The 20,376-nt window shown below is 37.2% G+C and overlaps 1 protein-coding gene across 4 annotated transcripts in view; it reads left to right on the top strand.

The window, feature by feature from the left end:
- The first annotated feature begins 10,064 nt into the window (after nt 1–10,064).
- The window catches only part of IL20RA (interleukin 20 receptor subunit alpha), a 32,868-nt gene continuing 22,556 nt past the window's right edge, over nt 10,065–20,376 (top strand). Inside the window, exon 1 of one of the 4 annotated variants that reach the window (XM_016165859.2) lies at nt 10,065–10,212. In XM_016165859.2, the coding sequence (XP_016021345.2) occupies nt 10,089–10,212 (124 nt within the window). In that variant the 5' untranslated portion in view covers nt 10,065–10,088. Of the gene's footprint in view, nt 10,213–10,356; nt 10,667–20,376 lie in introns of those variants that run through there. The other 3 variants (XM_016165857.2, XM_016165858.2, XM_016165861.2) reach the window with 3 other exon arrangements.

Raw genomic sequence — 20,376 nt, 5'->3', positions numbered from 1 at the left:
ATTTAGCCTGTTTTTTAAACTTCCTATAAATGAAATCATATCGTATATACTCTTTTGGGGTCTGGGTTCTTTGGTTCAACATTATACCTGTGAGATTCACTCAGGTTGCTGCATGGGGCTGTAATCCATTTGTTTTCATTGCTGTCCAGTCTTCCATTATATGAATATGCTACAGCTTATACGTTCTATTGTTAAAGCACTTTGGGGTTTTTTCTTGTTTGGGGTTAATACAAAAAAAAATCTGTTAACTTTTTTATGTGTGTTTTTTTTAGCAAAAATAAGTATTTATTTTTGTTACGTATATATCCAGGATTTCAAATTACTGATTCATAAACTGGGCCAGCTATAAAATTTGCAGGGCCCAGTACGAAATGAAAATGCAAGGCTCCTTGTTCAAAAAGTCAGGGAAAGTGCCACTGAAGGTATTAAATATAAAGCTTCTTTTTTTTTTTTGTATGATCTCTTTCAACTTGTCATGGTATTCTTTTATTTGCTACTTAATGTCACTCTAAATAGAAATTAAAATGCTTAGATATTAGCATAAATTTCACCATTCACCTTTATATTGTGCAATGGCAGTATTAAATGCAAGTATTAAATACAAGAGCATTTAACTTGTGTGCAGAATCACTGAAATTATACAATTCATATTTCATAGCTTGTACATGTATATGTATTTCATTCTGAAATAACAGTGAAAATAAAGCATTGAACTAACTCAGCTATTTTTATTTTGCTTCTTGGTACATGCATGTTACACCAACACTTTCTACCCTCAGCTTACGGGTGAGAAAGGAGGATTAAAAGGAAAAAGAACTATAAGTTGGCCTATTTTTCTGTTTCCTTCCATGTTATCATTTGCAGCATATATGTTTGGCTAATGCAAGGAAGTAATATGAGTAAGAAAGGATTTGATAGGATTTTTTGGTTTTCCATGTTCCTTAAAAAAGTGTTGCCTTCTTCCTATGTTCAGACCAAGTTCTGGTTCTAGCAGAAACAAGGCTTCTCAGGGACGCCATTGTCCCCCACTTACCTTCCACTCCTCTGAGTCTCTCTGAACTCCCAGGCATGTGGTTCCAGTAGAATTCTGTGCTCATGGGCATGGTGAATGCTCTACATGAGCGGGGTAGCAAGGAATGGCAGCAGACATACAAATTGCACTTATCTCCTTGCTCAGGTGCATGCTCCGTAGTCTTATAAAACTTCACCTACAAAAAACAAGCTGAAAGATAAAATCACTAAGAATTTCAAGATATGGACAGCAGAGCATTTTACCATGCATCGAGCTCTTCAGACCCTAAGAGACTGTGCAGGTCTGAAGTTGGCCCTGTTTGGAAAACTGCTAAACATTATTTTCCAAAGTAGCTTTACCACTCACATCAGCAATATATGAAAATTTAACGCACACCAGTAGCTCCAACTGAGGAGATGTAGCTCCAACTCCTCACCAACACTTGGTACTGTGTAAGCATCCCAATGGGAGTGTCTTCAGCTCTCATGGTGGTTTTAATTTGCATTTCCTGGATTACCGATCATGTTCAGAACCTGTTGTCTACTTTGATATTTTCTTTTGTTAAAGTACCTGTTAAAACTTTTGTTCATGTTTATACTGGATTGTCTATCTTTTCCTCATTAACTTATAAGAGTTATTTGGATTCTCCACATTCTTTTAATATACATATGTATTGCAAATTTCTTCTGCTCTCTACTTTCTCAGTTGCTTAAAGGAGTTTTTTTGATAAATAGCAATTGTTAATTTTAATAAATTCTAATTTATCGATTTATGACTTTACAGTATAAAGTTTTGATATCTTGGTATAAAATGTCCAATTTCGCCCTTCTTCAGGATTATCTTGGTCATTCTAGGCCCCTTTTGAAATAACAATTTCAAAATGACATACATGCTAACCTAGCATTTTCGAAACTCTTCAAATCTAAATTCTTTAAACTACCCAGCAGAGGGAACTATGCTATAACTGAGTGAAGCCAAATTACCTCTGGATTTGGACCAAAGTGGAGTATTAATGTTGTGCTTTGTCTTTCCATGTCAGAAAAACAGGACTCTTTCGTTTCTTTTCCCATACTCTGGCTAATTAACATGCCTGGTAGGTGCAATCACCAGCTGAATTATTACACCAACAGTTGCTGCTCTGAGAACTTTTTGGTATCATGAATGCCAAGGTCATTAGACATTTGCAAGGATTTTCATCTTCTTTATTACCATCATTCTTTATGGTACTGACTGAAGTAACTTCTGTGCCTATTTATGAACCTTTCCAGAAGCTGTTGTTTGTCTGTACTGTTTCCATTTTCCATAGTAGTTCTCGATCTCCAAACAGAAAATGACCATTACAAATCCTTTCATTAAAGAATATCCTTTGAAATTAAGTGCAAGTTGCCCACTATCCAGAATATATATATATATATATATATGGCTGCCCTAACAAAGGCGGCTTGAATAATAGAAATGTATTGTCTCACAGTTCTGGAGGCTAGAAGTCTGAAGTCAAGGTGTTAGCAGTGTTGGTTCCTTCTGAGGGCTGTGAGGAAGAGTCTGCCCTAGCTTCTGCCCTGGCTTCTGCTGGTTTACCAGTGATCTTTGGCATTCCTTGGCTTGTAAATGCACAACCACAATATCTGCCTTTCTGTGTATGTGGTATTCTTCCCATGCAAATGTTTGCACCCAGATTTCTCCTTTCTATAAGGACACGAGCCATTTGGATTTTAGGCACATCCTACCTACTCCAGTATGACCTCATCCTAAATTAATTACATTTGAACTACCCTATTTCAAATAAGGTCACTTTCTGAGGAACTGAGAGTTAGGACCTCAAGATATAAACTTGAGGGGAAGAGAACATCATTCATCATTTAACCCATAACAGCTCTTCAGTGCACCTCAAAATATTTTTGTATGTGGTATGAAATAATATAAATGCCCAGTTTTTCCCAGAATTTACTGAAGATCCCATTCTTTCCCCCACTAATCTAAAATACCCCCTTTGTCATTTATCTAATGTCCATAAGTGATGGACTCTATACACCATTTCATTCATCTTTTAGTCTACCATGTTGTCTTACTGTAATTTTACAATAAGTCTTGATATGTGAAAAGGAAAGTCTTTCCATCTGAACTTTTTTTAAATAAAAAAAACTCTTGATTATTCTGGACTCTTGTAATTCCACACATATTTTATAATTTCCTTGTCAAGTTTCACAAAAATTCGTTAAAATTTTGAGTGGAATTGCATTGAATCTATGACCTAATTTTAACAGATATTGAATCCTCAATCCACAACCACGATCCATAGCTCCCCATCTAAAAAAATATTCAGTGTCATACATTTTTCCATAAGGCTTTTGCATGTCCTAGGTATCTTTCATGCCACTATAAACAATGCTTTTATTTCATTTTCTACCTGTCTAATATAGGTGTTTAAATGTGAAATTACTGTCTGGGTACTGAATTCATGTCTAGAAACCTTTCTGAACTCTCATATTAATATTTTGAAATTATCCGTAGATTTTTTTTCACTCTATCGGATACCTGGGCAATACTTCTTAAGACTGCCAAGGTCATGACAAACATGGAAAGATTGAGAAACTATCACAGACCAGAGGAGTCTGAGGAGACATGGCAACTACGTGCAATGTAGTACTCTGGACTGGCTCCTGAAACAGAAATGGAAAACTAGAGAAATCCATATAAAGTCAGGAGTTTCCTGAAAAGTAATATGCCAATATAACTTTCTTAGTTTTAAAACTTTACCAAGGCAATGTAACTGAGTGAGGAATATGCAGAAACTCTCCATAATATCTTTACAAACTTTCTGCACAAAAGTATCTAAATAAAAACTAAAAAGCTTATTTTTTAAATAATGTGGTGTTGGTGTGAAAATAGACAAACAGACCAATGAGAAGGACAGAGATCCAGACATAGGCCCATACCTATACATGGTCAATAGATTTTCAACAAAATGGCTAAAGCAATTTAACATGGACTGAAATTTTTTTTGAGCAAATGGTACAGAAACAATAGGACATCTGCATGGCAAAAAGAATGAATTTCTACTTTTCTGTCATGACATATGCAAAAACTTAACTCACAATGTATTATAGATTTAATTGTAAAAGGTAAAACCATAAAATTTATAGGAGAAAACATTTTCAATGTTGGCTACACAAAGATTTCTTAGATGGGACACCAAAATAAAACTGAAAAGGAAAATACTTGAAAAAATGGACTTTATCAAAATGAAAAACTTTTGCTCTTGCAGACATCACTGTAAAAATTAAAAAGCAAGCCATAAACTGAGAGAAAATATTTGCAACACAGACCTCTGACAAAGGACTGGTATCCAGAATACATAAAAGACTTATACAACTCAATAACAAGATACAACCAAAATGTTCATCAACAGGAAATTGTATAAATCAAATGTGGTATATTCAGAGAATGGAATGTCAAAAAAACAATACTCCATGAATATTTTTACATTTCTGGGCAGTTTGTCTTCCTGAGCAAAGGAAACTGGCACATCATAGAATATCTCCTGTTCCCCAGACTCATTTGCTCCTCACATTGCAAGGGTATTAGACCTGGAGCTATGTTTTCCCCTTCAAAGGATAACAAAACTTACCTTCCCCAGAGCCAATGTTTGCAGTCCAGGGTAAGGACTTTCTCCTTTGCCTTCCTGGAAGAATTCATTTACTTTCCAAAGTACTTGTTTACATTAGGGAGATAGGGCTGCTCTCCCTCTCTCAGAAAATGAGAGTGGTGGTTAAGTTGTGCGTAGCCTGTATAAACTTTCAGGCTCCTAATTTTGGGCTTCCTCTCCTGTGATACATGCATAGGATCCACCTGGATCTCATCACAAAAACCTCAACCAGTTGTTTCACAGGAATTAGTAAGGGATTCTAAAATATATGTGGAAATGTGAAAGATTAAAAAAAAAGCCATGGTATAAGAATAAAATGTAGGGGCTTGCCCTATCGGCAAAAAGATTAAATAATTAAAATAGTGTGGTACTGGCAGAATAATAGACAGACCAATGGAACAGAGTACAGTCTATAAAAAGACCCATTCATGAATGACATTTAATTTATGAAAAAGTTGGACCTGAAAAGCTGTAAGGAAAGAATGATTTTTCAGTAAATAGTGCTGGGTCAATTGGACTCACATAAAAAATAAAACTTGAACCCCTTCTTTACATCATATATAAAAATCAATTCTAGGCAATATCATAACTTGAAATGTGAAAAATAAAATGATAAAGCTTTCAGAAGATAACTCAGAAGACTATCTTCATGACCTTAGGGTGAGATAACATGTTTTAAACAGGATATAATATATAATGACCATAAAAGAAATAACTGGTAAGTTAGACTGTATTACATTTAAGAACTTCTTTTATTACTCTAACAAGAGACTAGAAAGGCAAGCCACAACGAGAGGAAAAATATTTGCAACATATATAATTGCTAAAGGCCTTATATTCAGCATATGTAACAAATTCCTTCAAATTAAAAGGCAACCTGATAGACGAAATAGGGAAGAAACTTCGGCAGATCCATGGTGACACAAAAGGCTAATAAACTTACAAAAAAAGTTCTGTCATTAATCATCAGAAAAAATGAAAATTAAAACCACGAGATACGAATACATATCCTCAAAAATGGCTAAAATTATGAAGGCTGAAAATATCAAGCGTTAGCAAGAATGTAGAAGAACTCTCATTAAGATCGATGGGCATGTACATTGTTATGACTACTTTGGCAAATAGGTTTGGTATTATTTACTTAAGATGAAATTACATCTGTCCTATGATCCAGCAATTACACTTCTGGGTCTGATTCTGGCAGAAGTATGTGCACCTAAGCAAGAGACACACACAAACATGTTCAAAGCAGCACTATAGTTAATAGCTCCAAATCAGAAACAATCTAAATATCATCAAAAATAGAGTGAGAAAATCAATAGTGGCATAGTCATACAATAGATAACTTCTCGGTGTTGTACTACGGCTATAGGTAACAACATGGAGGACTCTCATAGCATAATGTTGAGTAAGAGAAGCGAGATACAACACACTAATTTGGGGGAGAAATGAAGGGGCGGCAAGTTCTGTTTCTTGACTTGGGTAATGCTAATCAACACTTTGTGATAACTCATTGAGCTGTAACATCTATCTTTGTGCATTTTTCTGTATGCACGTTATACTATGCACGTTATAATATACAATTATAAAATGTTTTGAAATGTATGAACCACTTCTCAAAAAAGACGTGAAAAAAGTTGAAGATTTGATGAGATTGGATTCCACAGGATTCAAAAATTAGGTATTATTTGTATTTAAGCAGACGGCATAACATAAAAATTGCTAGTAGCCTCAAATATCCACAGAGAGTGAGAAAGAAAACTAAACGGATTTTAGAAATCCCAATACTGGATGCTGATTATCTCACCAGGACTTTCTCATTTTCTCAAATTTGTCTCCACCCCCAACCCTTTTCAGAGAACTTCATCTGGCCAACTCTTTCCCCTAACTACCTCCTGTCCTCTTGTCTTCGGGTTCACTTCTGGAGCTTTCGCTTTAGTACTGAACCCACCCCTGACCATACTTGCGTGCCCAGAAGTGGGCATCTGCTCCCGTTCACAATTGAGTTTACAATATGTAAATCACACCAATGCTGCATTTTTCGAAATTAATAAGTATACATATTAATATGTGTTATTTTACAGTTCAGCCCTCAAATGTATTTGCTTTATTTTCTTAAGTGCAAGAGGCATATAAGGAAGTCGTTAAAAATAAAGACTTCGAAATCAGATTAAGATCCCAGTTCCGTCACTTGCTAAGTGAACTACCTGTCCAACCTGTTTCCTCATTTTGTAACTCAGGGTAATGTGACTAACCTATAGAATTGTTGTAAGGATCTAAGGTAGCAGTAAACGTAGAATTCGTAGCATAATCCCTGGCTTAAAGTAAGAATTCAGTAACTTCACATGATGATGATGATGATGATGATGACGATGACGACAATGACAATGACAATGACTGAGGAGAAAGAAGACTATTATTATTATTATTATTATTCCTGGAAACTAGAGTTAAACTGGAATAGGAAAACTCTGTATTTTTTGTTTGTGATTTAGTGTCGGGGATGAGAGTGAGAGGTGTTTGTGACCTTTCTGACCAGAAAGCCCAGAAACCCATATATCAGGCTCTTAAAATTAAAATGTCAGCATGGTAAATCATGGCAAGAAGTGCAGTGATCTTTATGAGTAGAAGAAAAGATTTATTTGAAGATGTTGAATCATTTCAAAAATCTCTTGAAGGAACTACTAAGGTTTTTGACTGGGAATGTTTAGATGGGGGGGGGGGGGAGAGACTCAGATGACCTCTACCTGAAGTTCACAGGGGTGGGTAAGAATTTAAAGGTACAAAAGAAACTCCCTAAGGTGTTTCCCTAAGGTGAGTTCCAAGTCACAGCTAAAAACAAAAGAAAAGTCATGACTGTGTACTTTAATTCAATGCATGGAAAACATCAATTGAACACCTAGCAATTTCTCAGGTCACACTCATTCTCCAAAACCAGTTATACTGAGGAGAGAGTAGTGAGTTTAACAGGTATATGAGACCAGTGAAATTCTGACTTGCTGTCTGACATGTGCAAAGGGGATCCTAGGAGGAAGGGAGAGGGGAAAGGAAGGGCATACATTACAGCAGTCCCCAACCCCTGGGCCATGGACCAGTACCGGTCCAAGGCCTGTTAGGAACTGGGCTGCACAGCGGAAAGTGAATGGTCGGAAAACAAGGAAAACTTCATCTGTATTTGCAGCCACTCCCAGCACTAGCGTCAGGACCTCAGCTCCACCTCAGATCATCGGGCATTGGATTCTCATAGGAGCACCAGTCCCTGGTGCCAAAACGGTTGGAGAGCCCTACATTAGACTAATGACTCACAAACAAGGGGCAGACCACTTGCAGGGCAAAGGAAGCCAAGTCCCAGATACCCTTCCCATATCCTAGAGGGAGGAAACAAGGAGCTGTTACTTTGCAAGTTACGAAGGGTGAGGGAATAAGAGAGGGGAAGTTATATATATGTTCACTTTAGTCCCTGCAGGGGCAGGAACGACTTATGTTTGAACAGAAATGCACACAAATCCTAAAGCTTAGATACTGAAAAAATGATTGGCCCAAAATACTTTTGTGGCAAATATACATCATATTTAACCCACTAGACTTAAAATGATGATGATGGAGCTAAAGTAATATAATTTATAGTTAGTAAGAACAGTAACTCAGGATAATGCTGATGATGTACTAATACAATAGAGTCCTTCCTAATGATCAGTCCTTCCTAAACGCTTACTGAATCAGTAAGAGTCCAGCCAGGAAAATAGAAAGCATACCAGGAAGAATCTATGAGGAATTGGTTAAACAGATGTTGAACTAAAAAAAAGTAAAGGGGATTGTGAGACAGACAAAGGGAGTAAGTACAGGAAGCAACTACCAGCCCTGGGGCTGAAGGAACAAAGGGAAGAAGTGGGGTTATGTCCTGGCAGAAGCAGTCAGGAAACGAACTCAGACCTCTGGGAATGGGGCACGGCCAACCCATTGCTGGTATTTCTGAGGCAGTAGAATAAGGCTGATGCCGGGGGCACAGGAAGAAGATGGAAACTAGAGCTACATTCAGCTGCTCACGCCAGGGTAGAGCCACTGTGTGGGAATTGCTGGCAAGAGCAGCAAATAAGAAGCTGCAGGTCGCTTGGCTCCTCCTCCTGCCTTCAGTATTGTTCCTGTTAGTGGAACCTGAAGGACCCCGCAGACAAAAAGAAATGTGGTTTGCAGAGTCCTAGGTTCTGTATCACAAAGACAAGTCCCAGCCAAAGGGACAACCTGACCTGGATTCATCCTATGTTTCCAAGACTTTCTGGGGAGGAGGAAGTAGCATATTTAGAGGGCCTTTAACTCCTTTAACTCCCTCCCACAAACATGATTTTTTTTTTTTTATTACTGAAGATTCTTTTCTCTAAGATAAAGGTAGTTGATTTAATTTTAGAGTCGTTTCTCTTTATTTGTACATCTGAAAATAGCTATTTGTGAGGGAAAAAGAGAGAACACATCTGAAGTAAGTCGTTTATTCTATTTTCATACTGTGCCCAATTTTTATAACACCCTGTCAAGGAGTATAGCTGAGACTGGCTCTCAGATTTTCCTTATACAATTTCAATACATTTCTTAATTTCAACCCCTGATCTCCCATTATGAAGAGCATGGGACCTAGAATCAGGCCTGTTTGTAAGTCTCCACACCACTGTTGGCAGGCTTGGGAGATTTGATTCAGGCTGAAATCACAACTTTCTGAGTTTCCTTTTCCTCATCTGTAAAATCAGACACTACTGAATTGCAGGTGGTGAGGATCAAATGAAATCCGATACAATGTATGGCAGAGTGCCTGATAATATGCAGAGAAATAAATGTCCATTTCATTATTCTTCCAACATTGAACTCTGAGATTTCAAGTTATAGAGACAGGACCTTCAGGCCCAAACCTGACTCACCAACCAGAATTACCTTTTTATTTTTTAGTAGTTCAAGTATACATTACATTGATTAGACATTTATATAGTTTATGAAACGATCCTGTCTTCTCCCTGTCTCTACACATAGCCATTCCCTTACTGCTGTTTGCATTCCCTATGCCGAGCTCCCCATGAATCACTTCTCAACTTGCTCACCTCACTCTCTCCTAACTGGAGTGAGGTTTTACCTGCAGTAGTGGCCTGATTGGTTGGGGCTGTGGAAACTCTCATAGACTCTCAGAACTAAAACGATGAGTGGCTGAAGAGTAGACATCGCCGGGACCCTCCCCTCGCCCTGGCTTCGAGCTCTAGCTCGGCGGGAGGCGGGTGGGGCGCGGACCCGGCACCGCCTCCCTGGGCGCCGGGCCCCCAGCAGCGCGGCGCGCAGCAGGTATTGCCCGCCCAGCGCGCCGTGGGGAGGCCGCGCCGCCGCCGTCCGCGGCCCAAGGGGTTGGCGGAAGCTGCAGGCCGCCCTCTGAGATGTGACCCGGCCCCGCCACCCATGCCGGGCCCCCGACTCCCAGCGAGGGCAGAGGCCAGAAGGGCCTCGGCGCCGGGTCGCCTGGCCCTGCAGCTGCTGCTGCCGCCGCTGCTGCTACTCGCGGCCGCGCCGTCGGGACGCGCAGGTAGGTGGGTCGCCCCCGGGCACTGCCAAGTTCGGGACGCGGACGCAGCTCGGACAGCACAGCGTGGCCCGGCTCGGTCCCGCCCGCTGAGTTTCGCTTTTCCGCAAGCGGAGCAGGAAGCGAGGGGTCTGCGCAGGTAGCCCCAAGGGGAAACTCACCAGCTCACCGCCGCCTCTGCTGCGCCTGCTTCTGCGTCAAGCTTGCACCCCCCGGCGTTTCCCACGGTCCCTTGCGGGGGTTGCAGTGGGGTGGAGGAGGTTTGGCGGGGGTCGCTCAGACTGGTACCCACAGCTCGGAACGAGCAGTCGGGGAATGTGACCGTGCGCCATGCTCTCAGCTGCACGTCGCAGGCTCCCAGCACCCCTGCGTGGCCGCGCGGAGAAGCCCTTTCTCGATTATGCTCTTCGGCCACCGCGACCTGTGACCCTTTCACAGGGAACTCCCTGCAGCTGAGGTGATGTCTGCGCTTTAAAAAACCTAATTCCCTGAAAGGGTCTGTCTTCCCCGGAAGGGTCAGGAGCTAGAAAGAGGCAGTTTTTAAAGTCATACCTTCTCTCCTGGGCAAGTCGTCTTTTCCTTTGCAGGTGCGACCATGTATAGATTTGTGCTCTTTGTTTTTTCGGAAATAACAAAACTTTTAACTGATCTGTGACATAAGGTAACTAAAGTTTTCTTTTTTTTTTTGGTTTTGTTTTTAGGTTTAAACTCTACCAGCTAGAAAACAGTAAACCAGAATGATACATTAACCTGATTTTTTTTTCTTCTGTATATCTGGTATAGAGAAAAAGATTTTTTTCCCCTGAGATACTTCTTTTTTAATCGATTTGCATATTATATTAGTTTTTTGCTGTACAACATATGATTCCACATTCGTATACATTGGGATCACCACACAGAGTTAATGCAATTTATTGCTTATGGTCCCCATGCTGGACATTACATCCCTGTGACTCATTTATTTTATAAGTAGAAGTTTGTATCCCCTCACCTATTGTGCCCACCCCCAACTCCCCCACCCCTCTGGCAACCACCAATCTGTTCTCTATCTATGAGTCAGGTTTGGTTTTCTTTGTTTGTGTGTGTGTGTGTTTTAGATTCCACATGTAAGTGAAATCACAATATTTGTCTTTATATGTCTGACTGAATTTCAGTTAGCACAATATTGTCAAGGTCCATCCATGTTGTCACAAATAGCAAGATTGTATTCTTTTTTATGGCTGAGTAGTATTTCATTAAGCATACACACCCCCCACATCTTCTTTATGCATTCATTAATGGACACTTTGGTTGTTTCCATATCTTGGCTATTGTAAATAATTCTGCAATGAACATAGGGGCACATATATCTTTTCAAATTAGTGTTTTTGTTTTCTTCAGATAAATACCCAGAAGTGGAATTACTGGGTCATGTAGTAGTTCTATTTCTAATTTTTTGAGGAACCTCTTTACTGTTCAATAGTGACTGCACCAATTTACATTTCCACCAATGGTGCATGGGGGTTCCATTTTCTCCACATCCTCACTAATACTTGTTATTTGTTGTCTTTTTGATAATGGACGTTCTGACAGATGAGGTGATACTCATTGTGGATTTGGTTTGCATTTTCCTGATGATTAGTGATGCTGAGCTTATTTTCATGTGCCTGTTGGCCAGTCATATGTCTTCTTTGGAAAAATGTCTATTCAGATCCTCTGCCCATTTTAAAATCAGATCGTTAGGGGTTTTTTGATTGTTGAATTGTATGAATCCTTTACATATTTTCAATATTAACCTCTTATTGGATATATAATTTGCAAATATTTTTTCCCATTCAGCAGATTGCCCTTTCACTTTTTTGATGGTTTCCTTTGGTGTGCAGAAGCTTTTTAGTTTGATGTCATTCCATTTAATTACTTTTGCTTTGATTTCCCTTGCCTTTAGTGTCACGTCCAAAAAATAATCACCAAGATTGATGTCAAGGAGATTACCTCCTAAATTTTACTGTATCAGGTCTTACATTCAAGTCTCTAATCCATTTTGAATTAATTTTTGTGTATGGCATAAGATAGTGGTCCAGTTTCATTCTTTTCCATGTGTTGTCTAGTTTTCTCAGCGTTTATTGAAGAAACTATCCTTTCCCATTGTATATTCTTGGCTCTTTTGTCATAAATTAATTGACCATATATGTGTGGGTTTATTTCTGGGCTTTCTATTCTGCTTCACTGATTTACCTGTTTTTATGCCAATACCATGCTGTTTTGGTTACTACAACTTTATAATATATTTTGAAATCAGGAAGCATCGTGCCTTGAGCTCTGTTCTTCTTTCTCAAGATTGCTTTGTCTATTTGGGATCTTTTGTGGTTCCATACAAATTTTTGGATTCTTTTTTCTATTTCTGTCAAAAACGCCATTGCAATTTTGATTGCATCTACAAATTGCTTTGGGAAATATGCACATTTCAAGAATATTAATTCTTCCACTGCATGAGCATGGAATATCTTTCCATTTATTTGTGTCTTCTTTAATTTCTTTCATCAGTGTCTCATAGCTTTCGGTGTACAGATCTTTTACTTTCTTGGTTAAATTTATTCTTAGCTATTTTATTCTTTTTTACTCAGTTGTTAATGGGATTGTTTACTTAAGTTCTCTTTCTGCTAATTTATTGTTAATGTATAAAAATGCAACAGATTATTGCATGCTAATTTTATACCGACAACTTTACTTAATTTGTTTATTAGCTTCAACACTTTTTTGGTGGAGGCTTCAGGCTTTTCTGTATATAAAATCATCTCATCCACAAATAATGACAGTTTTAGTTCTTCCTTTCCAATTTAGATGTCTTTTATTTGTTTTGCTTCCTAATTGAACTGGCTAGGACTTCCAACACTATGTTGAATAAAAGCGATGAGAGTGGGCATCCTTGTCTTGTTCTTGACCTTAAAGGATCAAATTGAAAGCTTTCAATTGTTCACCATTGAGCATAATGTTAACTGGGTGCTTCTCATATATGGCCTTTATTATGTTGAGGTATGTTCCTTCTATACCCACTTTATTGAGAGTTTTTATCATGTTAATGTTGAATTTTGTCTGCATCTACTGAGATGATCTATGAATTTTCCTTCGTTTTATTTTTCTAGTGTATCACATTGATTGATTTGCAGATATTGAATCATCCTTTTCTCACTAGAATAAATCACATTTGGTCATAGTGTATGATCCTTTTAATGTATTGTTGAATTCAGTTTGCTAGTATTTTGTTGAGGATTTTTGCATTTATGTTCACGAGGAATATTGGACTGTAATTGTATTTTATTTATTTATTTTTTTGTGGTATCCTTGTCTGATTTTGGTATCAGGACAATGCTGACCTCATAAAATGAGTTTGGAAGAGTTTCCTCCTCCTCAACTTTTTGGCAGAATCTGAGAGCGACAGGTATTAAATCTTTTTTGAATGTTTGATAAAATTCACCAGTGAGACTGTCTGGCCGTGGACTTTGTTGGGAGTTTTTTGATTACTGATTCAGTCTCCTTTCTAGTAATTAGGATTCAGTCTTGGAAGATTATATGTTTCTAGGAATTTATTCATTTCTTCTAGATTGTCCAATTTGTTAGAGTATAATTGTTTATAGTATTCTTATGAACCTTTGTATTTCTTTGGTAACTTCTACTTTTTCATTTCTAATTTTATTTCTTCGATCCCTCTCTTATTTTCTTAGTGAGTCTATCTGAATCATTGTTAATTCTGTTCATCTTTTCAAAGAACCAGCTCTTAGTTTCATTATTCTTGTCCATTGTCTTTTTAGTCTCTATTTCATTTATTTCTGCTCTGATCATTATTATTATTTTTCCTTCTACTAACTTTGAGCTTTGTTTGTTCTTCTTTTTCCTTTAGGTGTAAAGTTAGATTGTTTATTTGAGATTTTTCTTCTTTCTCGAGATAGGCCTGTTTCACTATAAACTTCCCTCTTAGAACTGCTTTTGCTGCAGTCCATAGATTTTGGTATGTTGTATATCTATTTTCATTTGTCTCAAGGTATTTTTTTAATATTTCCTTTGATTTCTTCATTGACCCATTGGTTTTCAGTTGCATATTATTTAATCTTTACATATTTGTAATTTTTTCCAGTTTTCTTCTTGTAACTGATTTCTAGTTTCATACCATTGGTCAGAAAAGATGTTTAATATGATTTCAGTCTTCTTAAATTTATTGAGACTTGTTTTGTGGCCTAACAGATGATCTATCCTGGAGATTGTTCAATGTGCACTTGAAAAGAATATGTATTCTGCTTTTGGATGAAATGTTTTGTATATATCTATTAAGTCTGCAAGGTCTAATGTGCTGTTTAAATTGATGTTTCTTTTTATTGATGTTTCTTTATTGATTTATGTCTGCATAATCTATTCATTGATATAAGTATGGTATTAAAGTCCTCTACTATTATTGTATTGTTGCCACTTTTCCCCATTATATCTGTCAATATTTGCTTTATGTGTTTAGTGTTCCTATGTTGGGTGCATAAATACAGTTGACTTTTGAACAGAATCCTCAAAATCTTTACAAAATTTCCAAAGAAGGAAAAAATAATAGAGCTCATTATGTCTATGAATAATTGAGCCTAACTAAAGTTTTAGAGCTTTAGAATACAATCTAAATATTACTACTACATTCATGTTTATTGTAACTAGTATACTATAATTAGTACAGTGGGAATATTTGTTGAAGTGTCTCGCCTTTGATATAAACATAGCAGCATTAGGTATTTTATTTCACTGAGAAGTCGTTCCAGGATATACTTCATACACAAACAAATGATTCCCATGAACTAATTAAACTTTCTTCATTTTTTTAACTTTTTATTTTCAATTGATTTGAGTCTTATAGAAAAGTTGCAGAGTTCCCATAAATCCCTCACCTAGTTTCCCCTGATCTTAACATCTTACATAACCATTGTACAATGTTCAGGACTAGCAAATTAACATTGGTATATTTACTAAATTGTAGACCTTGCTCAAAATTCATCCATTTTCCAGCCAATGCTCTTTTTCAGGATCCAGTCCAGGATTCTACATTATGTTAGTTGTTATGTCTCCTTCATCTCCTCCAATCTATGACAATTCCTCAGCTTTTCTTTGTTTTCATGTCCTTGACACGTTTGAAGACTTTTGGTCACTTCTTCCTTAGAATGTCCCTCCTATTCCTTAGAATGTCCCTCTGTTTGGGTTTATTTGATGTTTCCTCATGAATGCTATGCAAATTATGTTATTTTTGTCAGTGGATCATATCAAAAGGTTTGTAATATCAATATGCTTTCTTATCGGTGATTTAACCTTGGTTAAGGTGGTGTCTGGAAGGTTCCTCACTGTATAGTTAATGTTTTTTACTTTGTGTTTAATAAATATCTTGTAGAAAATACTTTAAGATCATGCAAATATCCTGTTTCTCCTCAAAGTTACACCCACTAATTTTAGTATCTTTCAGCAGATATCGATTGCAATAACTATTATGCCAAATGGTGATTTTTAATTTCTCTCTTTCCTTCTCCATTTATTAATTGGAATTCTGTTGCAAGGAAGAGCTGTGAACTTCTCTCCCACTTATTTATTTGTTTAAATATATCAATATAGACTCAAAAACATTTACTTTATTCTTTGAGTTATAATCTAATGCAATTATTGTTATATTTGCTGCTCAAATTATTCCAGCTTTGGCCACTTAAAACTCATTTAATTTGGCTCCTATGTCCTTTCAACAAGATCCATTCTTTTTGAGCACCTCATTGCTTTTTAGCTTATTTTGAATTTTCCCTTCCCAGGCCTGGAATCAACCCCTTCCCAAGGAACTTTAGGTCTTTCTACAAGAGAACAGTATTTGGAACCAAGATCTGGGTGCCGGGGAAACTGGTTTCTACTGGAATGTTGTTTCAGAGCTCTCTCAGTGGACAGAGCTAACCTAGTCATCTATACACATCTGTATGTCTGTATTTATGCATGTGTGTGTGTGTGTGTCTGTGTACACACACACACACATATATATACACATACATACATATATATAAAATATGATGAGCTTACACTAATATCCCTGACTCTAATCCAACAGCACAGAGTCCACATCAGCCTTCTTTTCTTTATTTGTAACTTCTTTCTCCAACAGTGAGAAACCCAAACATCACATGTACAACAGATTTACCTATTTGTTCAATTTTAGTATAGTTTCAGACTTTCTAACCCATGTTCCTATGAGAAGTACATTTACTTTCTAGATGATAGCACTTATATACACTTATATACAGTTTTTTGGCCTTTAGTGTTACAATATCCTGTCAAGATACCATTGACCAAAGTTACTTAGATTAGTCCTTTTTTTCCCTCACATCCTTTTTGTGGTTATGTTATCCATTTCCAATAGGTTAGGTTTATTTGTTTCAATTGGAGTTCCCCTACTTGATGGTTGTTTTTAATCGTTGGTTGATTTGGAGGTATTTGAAGAGTATTGGAAACATTACTATGGTTTAAGAGTCAGAGCTGTACAAAAATAGTACACGCAGATGCTCCCTCCTCATCCCTATGACTTAGTAGAATAGATCTACACCACCTTCCATACATAACCAGTCTTCTTAGTTTCTGGTTTATCCTTCCTGTGTTTATTTTGCACCAATTAACAGATATGTGTGTGGTTGTTTTTTTTTTTTTCATATCCCCATTCTTTCTTACATGAAACATAGCACATAAGGATAGTCTTTAACACTTTGCTTTTTATTAACAGGATAGTTCTTTTCTGCTTCACAAATCAGAAGTCCTCAAAGGTAGGCCCTGAACATACTAGCCAAACTCATTTCAAAACTAAATTATTTCCAACTTTTCTTCATAGCATGAAAACACCTTGTTTTAAACATACCATATGCTAATAGACAAGAACCCAGGTCTAAATCTGGGTTCTTTATTGCAACTAATGCAGGATTTGCCTACTCAAATGGGTTTTTTTTTTTTTTTTGCATCAGACGAGCTTGTCATTTATTTTTGTCTGTTAATAAAAGAATTGCTTTATTAATACAAAAACACATATATACAAACTATAAAGTGCTAAGAAATTTAAATATCTGAGTCATAGCAAATAGGTGGCATTTCAACATCTAAGATTGACACAATTCTTGAAGGAGCCTGCACCAGATTAGGCTCCCATGGTGGAGAGGGCATCTTCAGAGGAGAGGGGGGGCCTGGGTATACAGCTTTTCAAGTTCCCTCTCCTCATCGAGGATAATGAGAGGCACCCCATTCAAGAGGAGGTGTGCAATCTGGTATTCCTCAGTCAGGCTGAAACTCTCAAAATCAAGAGGATTAGAAGAAAAGAATTTTTCACTTTCTAGATAGGTATTATTCAAGCTACACACAGTTTTTTGCTTTAACAGTCTTCTTTGTCAATTTTTTTGTCAGAGATTATCTGTTTTTGTTTGAAGGGTCCATTCCTCTTTACTGCCTCCTCCGGTTTCTTTCCCATTGCCTTTGGAGCAGACATGAGATGATTTCTTGCATATGTATATTTGTATGGCCTCCCCACGTATAGCTTTAGGCCCATCCCTAGTATGTTTGGAGAGCATTATATAACCCACGATCCAAACATGCAACTGTAGGTATCACCAGCCTCACTCTTCAGAATGTGCAATCCTACCGCTTATGACTTTTATTTAGCTTCCTATAGAATAAATTCAGGAAAGATAGTATTTGCTCCCTAGAGAACAATGAAGGAGATGGGTTACTTAAGGGAGGAGGTGTGATAGAGGAATGAGGGGGTAGGGTAGGGATGAGAGGGGAGCCATATTTCTCTGAGCATTACATATCTTTTTATACAGCTCTGACTCTTAGAACCATAGGTAGGGCACTATTTTCCATTTATGCACAGACTTTGGAAAACACAGACAATAGAAAGCTGCAATTATTAATGCTAAAAAATTAATATTTTAGTATAAGCATTTCAACATAAAGCATTAAGTATTTTTATAATATTTTAAATAAAACTGCATATCTATGTGTTGCCTTTTTTAGTGCTTGACATAGTACCTTTCACAAAATATTACTCGGAAAATTTGCATTTTTGGTTAAAAGCACCTTTCATTATAGGCTTTATTCAACATATAATTTTACCAGGTGCCATTCACATGTTTACTTCCATGATGGTAAAAAAAAAAAAAAAAAAAAAAAGTAGCATAAATTTTAAAAAGCAAAATTGTTTTATCCATCTTAATTATAATATTATACTTATGCTCTGATTGTGATGTTCTGACAGCTTTACTTTTTCTTGGGCCACATTTATGATTATTTGACACAAATCTGATAAGTGAATTAAATCACTATAATCAATTACATATGAAGTTGGAGAACAAGAGAATTTTAGAAAAAAAAAGAATGCTGGCTGGAGAGATTAAAATTAAATATTTCCTCTGCTTTATCTTTCAGAATTCCTTTTGATATAGAAACTCGGGGTTAAAGTCTCATCCAACTGCTACTTTCTTGAGTCTCTTCCCAGTATTCCTTCTAAGTCATTACCTACCGCATTAGTCTCCTAAGGCTGCCATAACAAAGTACCACAAACTGGGTGGCTTAAAATAGCAAATATTTACTATGTCACAGTTCTGGAGGCTAGACGTGTGAAATCGGGATGTTGGCAGGGTTGACTCCTGAGGGCTGTGAGGAGGCATCTGTTCCAGGCCTCTCTCTCCTAGCTTGCTGGCTGTCTTTGGCATTCCTTGGCTTGTTGATTGTCTTTCCTATCCTCTGCCTTCACATGGTACTCTTTTCATCTCTGCGTGTAATCTTCCCTCTGCGCATGTCTCTTTTTGTGTCCAAATTTCCCCTTTTTATAAGTAGCCTGTCATATTGGATTAGGACCCACTCTAATGACCTCTTTTTAACTTGATTACCTAGAGAGACCCTATATTTATTAAGGTTATTTTATGAGATACTAGGGGTTAGGATTTAACGTATTTCTTTTGGGGGACAAAATTGAATTCATGACACCTACCACACCCTCAAAGACTGGGAGAATAGTGAGCAGGATCCATGGGTTTGGCTTCTAAAGTGGGGAAAAGCTCCCTTTTCAACCCTATGCAGCAAGTTCTCTTCCCCAACCTGCCTGCATCCACTGCCAAAGGGAAACTTTTGCATCACTGTCGTGCCTGAAAGGCTCCCCTGAGAATGTTGAAGACAGAGCTGAGGTCTTCTCTTATACTTTTCATAACATGAACATCAGAGAGAAGCCACCATTTTGCAATATATACAAAATACTGAATCATTATGTTGTACACCTGAAGCTAATATAATGTTTTATGCCAAGTATACCTCAGTAAGAAAATTAAAATTAAAAGCCATCAGTGGGTGTGTAAAAAGACAGCGACATTTAAGTTTCTTCAGCAGAAGGGCTCACTCTTCTCAGATCTGTGCCTCCTGCCTCTGCTGCTCTGAGGGGCACTTGCAATTGCAAAATCCTTACTCTTGCTCCAACAATGACTGTTTTCATATTCAAGGCTAACTATCCAGATAATTCCAAGCCAGCCCTCCTCCATTTTAGATTAAAATGTATATGTTGCAAAAGGTCTACTAAACTATTAAATGCTAACCTTGTTGTTTCAAAAATTGGCTCATAGTTTTTAAGTGCAAAATAGAATATTACATGATTTCAGGAGCAAATAACTCAGGGAAATGAAGTATTTGAAGTAATCAGATTTAATGAAAAAGAATTACCTTAATCCCTCATGCATCTATTCTGAGTTTTCAAAAGTTAATATATAATTTGACATAATGTGATTTTTAAGTAACCTTCCTTTGAGGACTTATTCATTCATTCATTCATTCATTCAATCAATCATTTATACCTTTCAGGAGCATAGAGGTGAACAAGAAAATAAGGCCTCTTCCTTCATGAAGCCTTTAGTTTCAGATAGGTTATTAGATTAAAGTATAAATGCCAGAATTGAGGAAACCAAACTTCTTTAGAAGCACAGAACAAAGCAGCTGATCTAATTTAAGAGTTAGCCAGGGCTTCCTATAAAAAGAGTACTTTGCACTTACAAGCGTTGCCAGTATATATATATTTATATATATATATATATATATGTATCTATATATAACTATCCTATATACATATATAAATGTACATATAAAAATATCAAGTTCACTCTACTTGAG

The sequence above is a fragment of the Rousettus aegyptiacus genome, unplaced genomic scaffold (genome assembly GCF_014176215.1).
Source record: "Rousettus aegyptiacus isolate mRouAeg1 unplaced genomic scaffold, mRouAeg1.p scaffold_m13_p_1, whole genome shotgun sequence".
NCBI lineage: Eukaryota > Metazoa > Chordata > Mammalia > Chiroptera > Pteropodidae > Rousettus > Rousettus aegyptiacus.
Note: the sequence above shows the minus strand (reverse complement) of the source record. Positions and strands in the feature narration are given on the sequence as shown.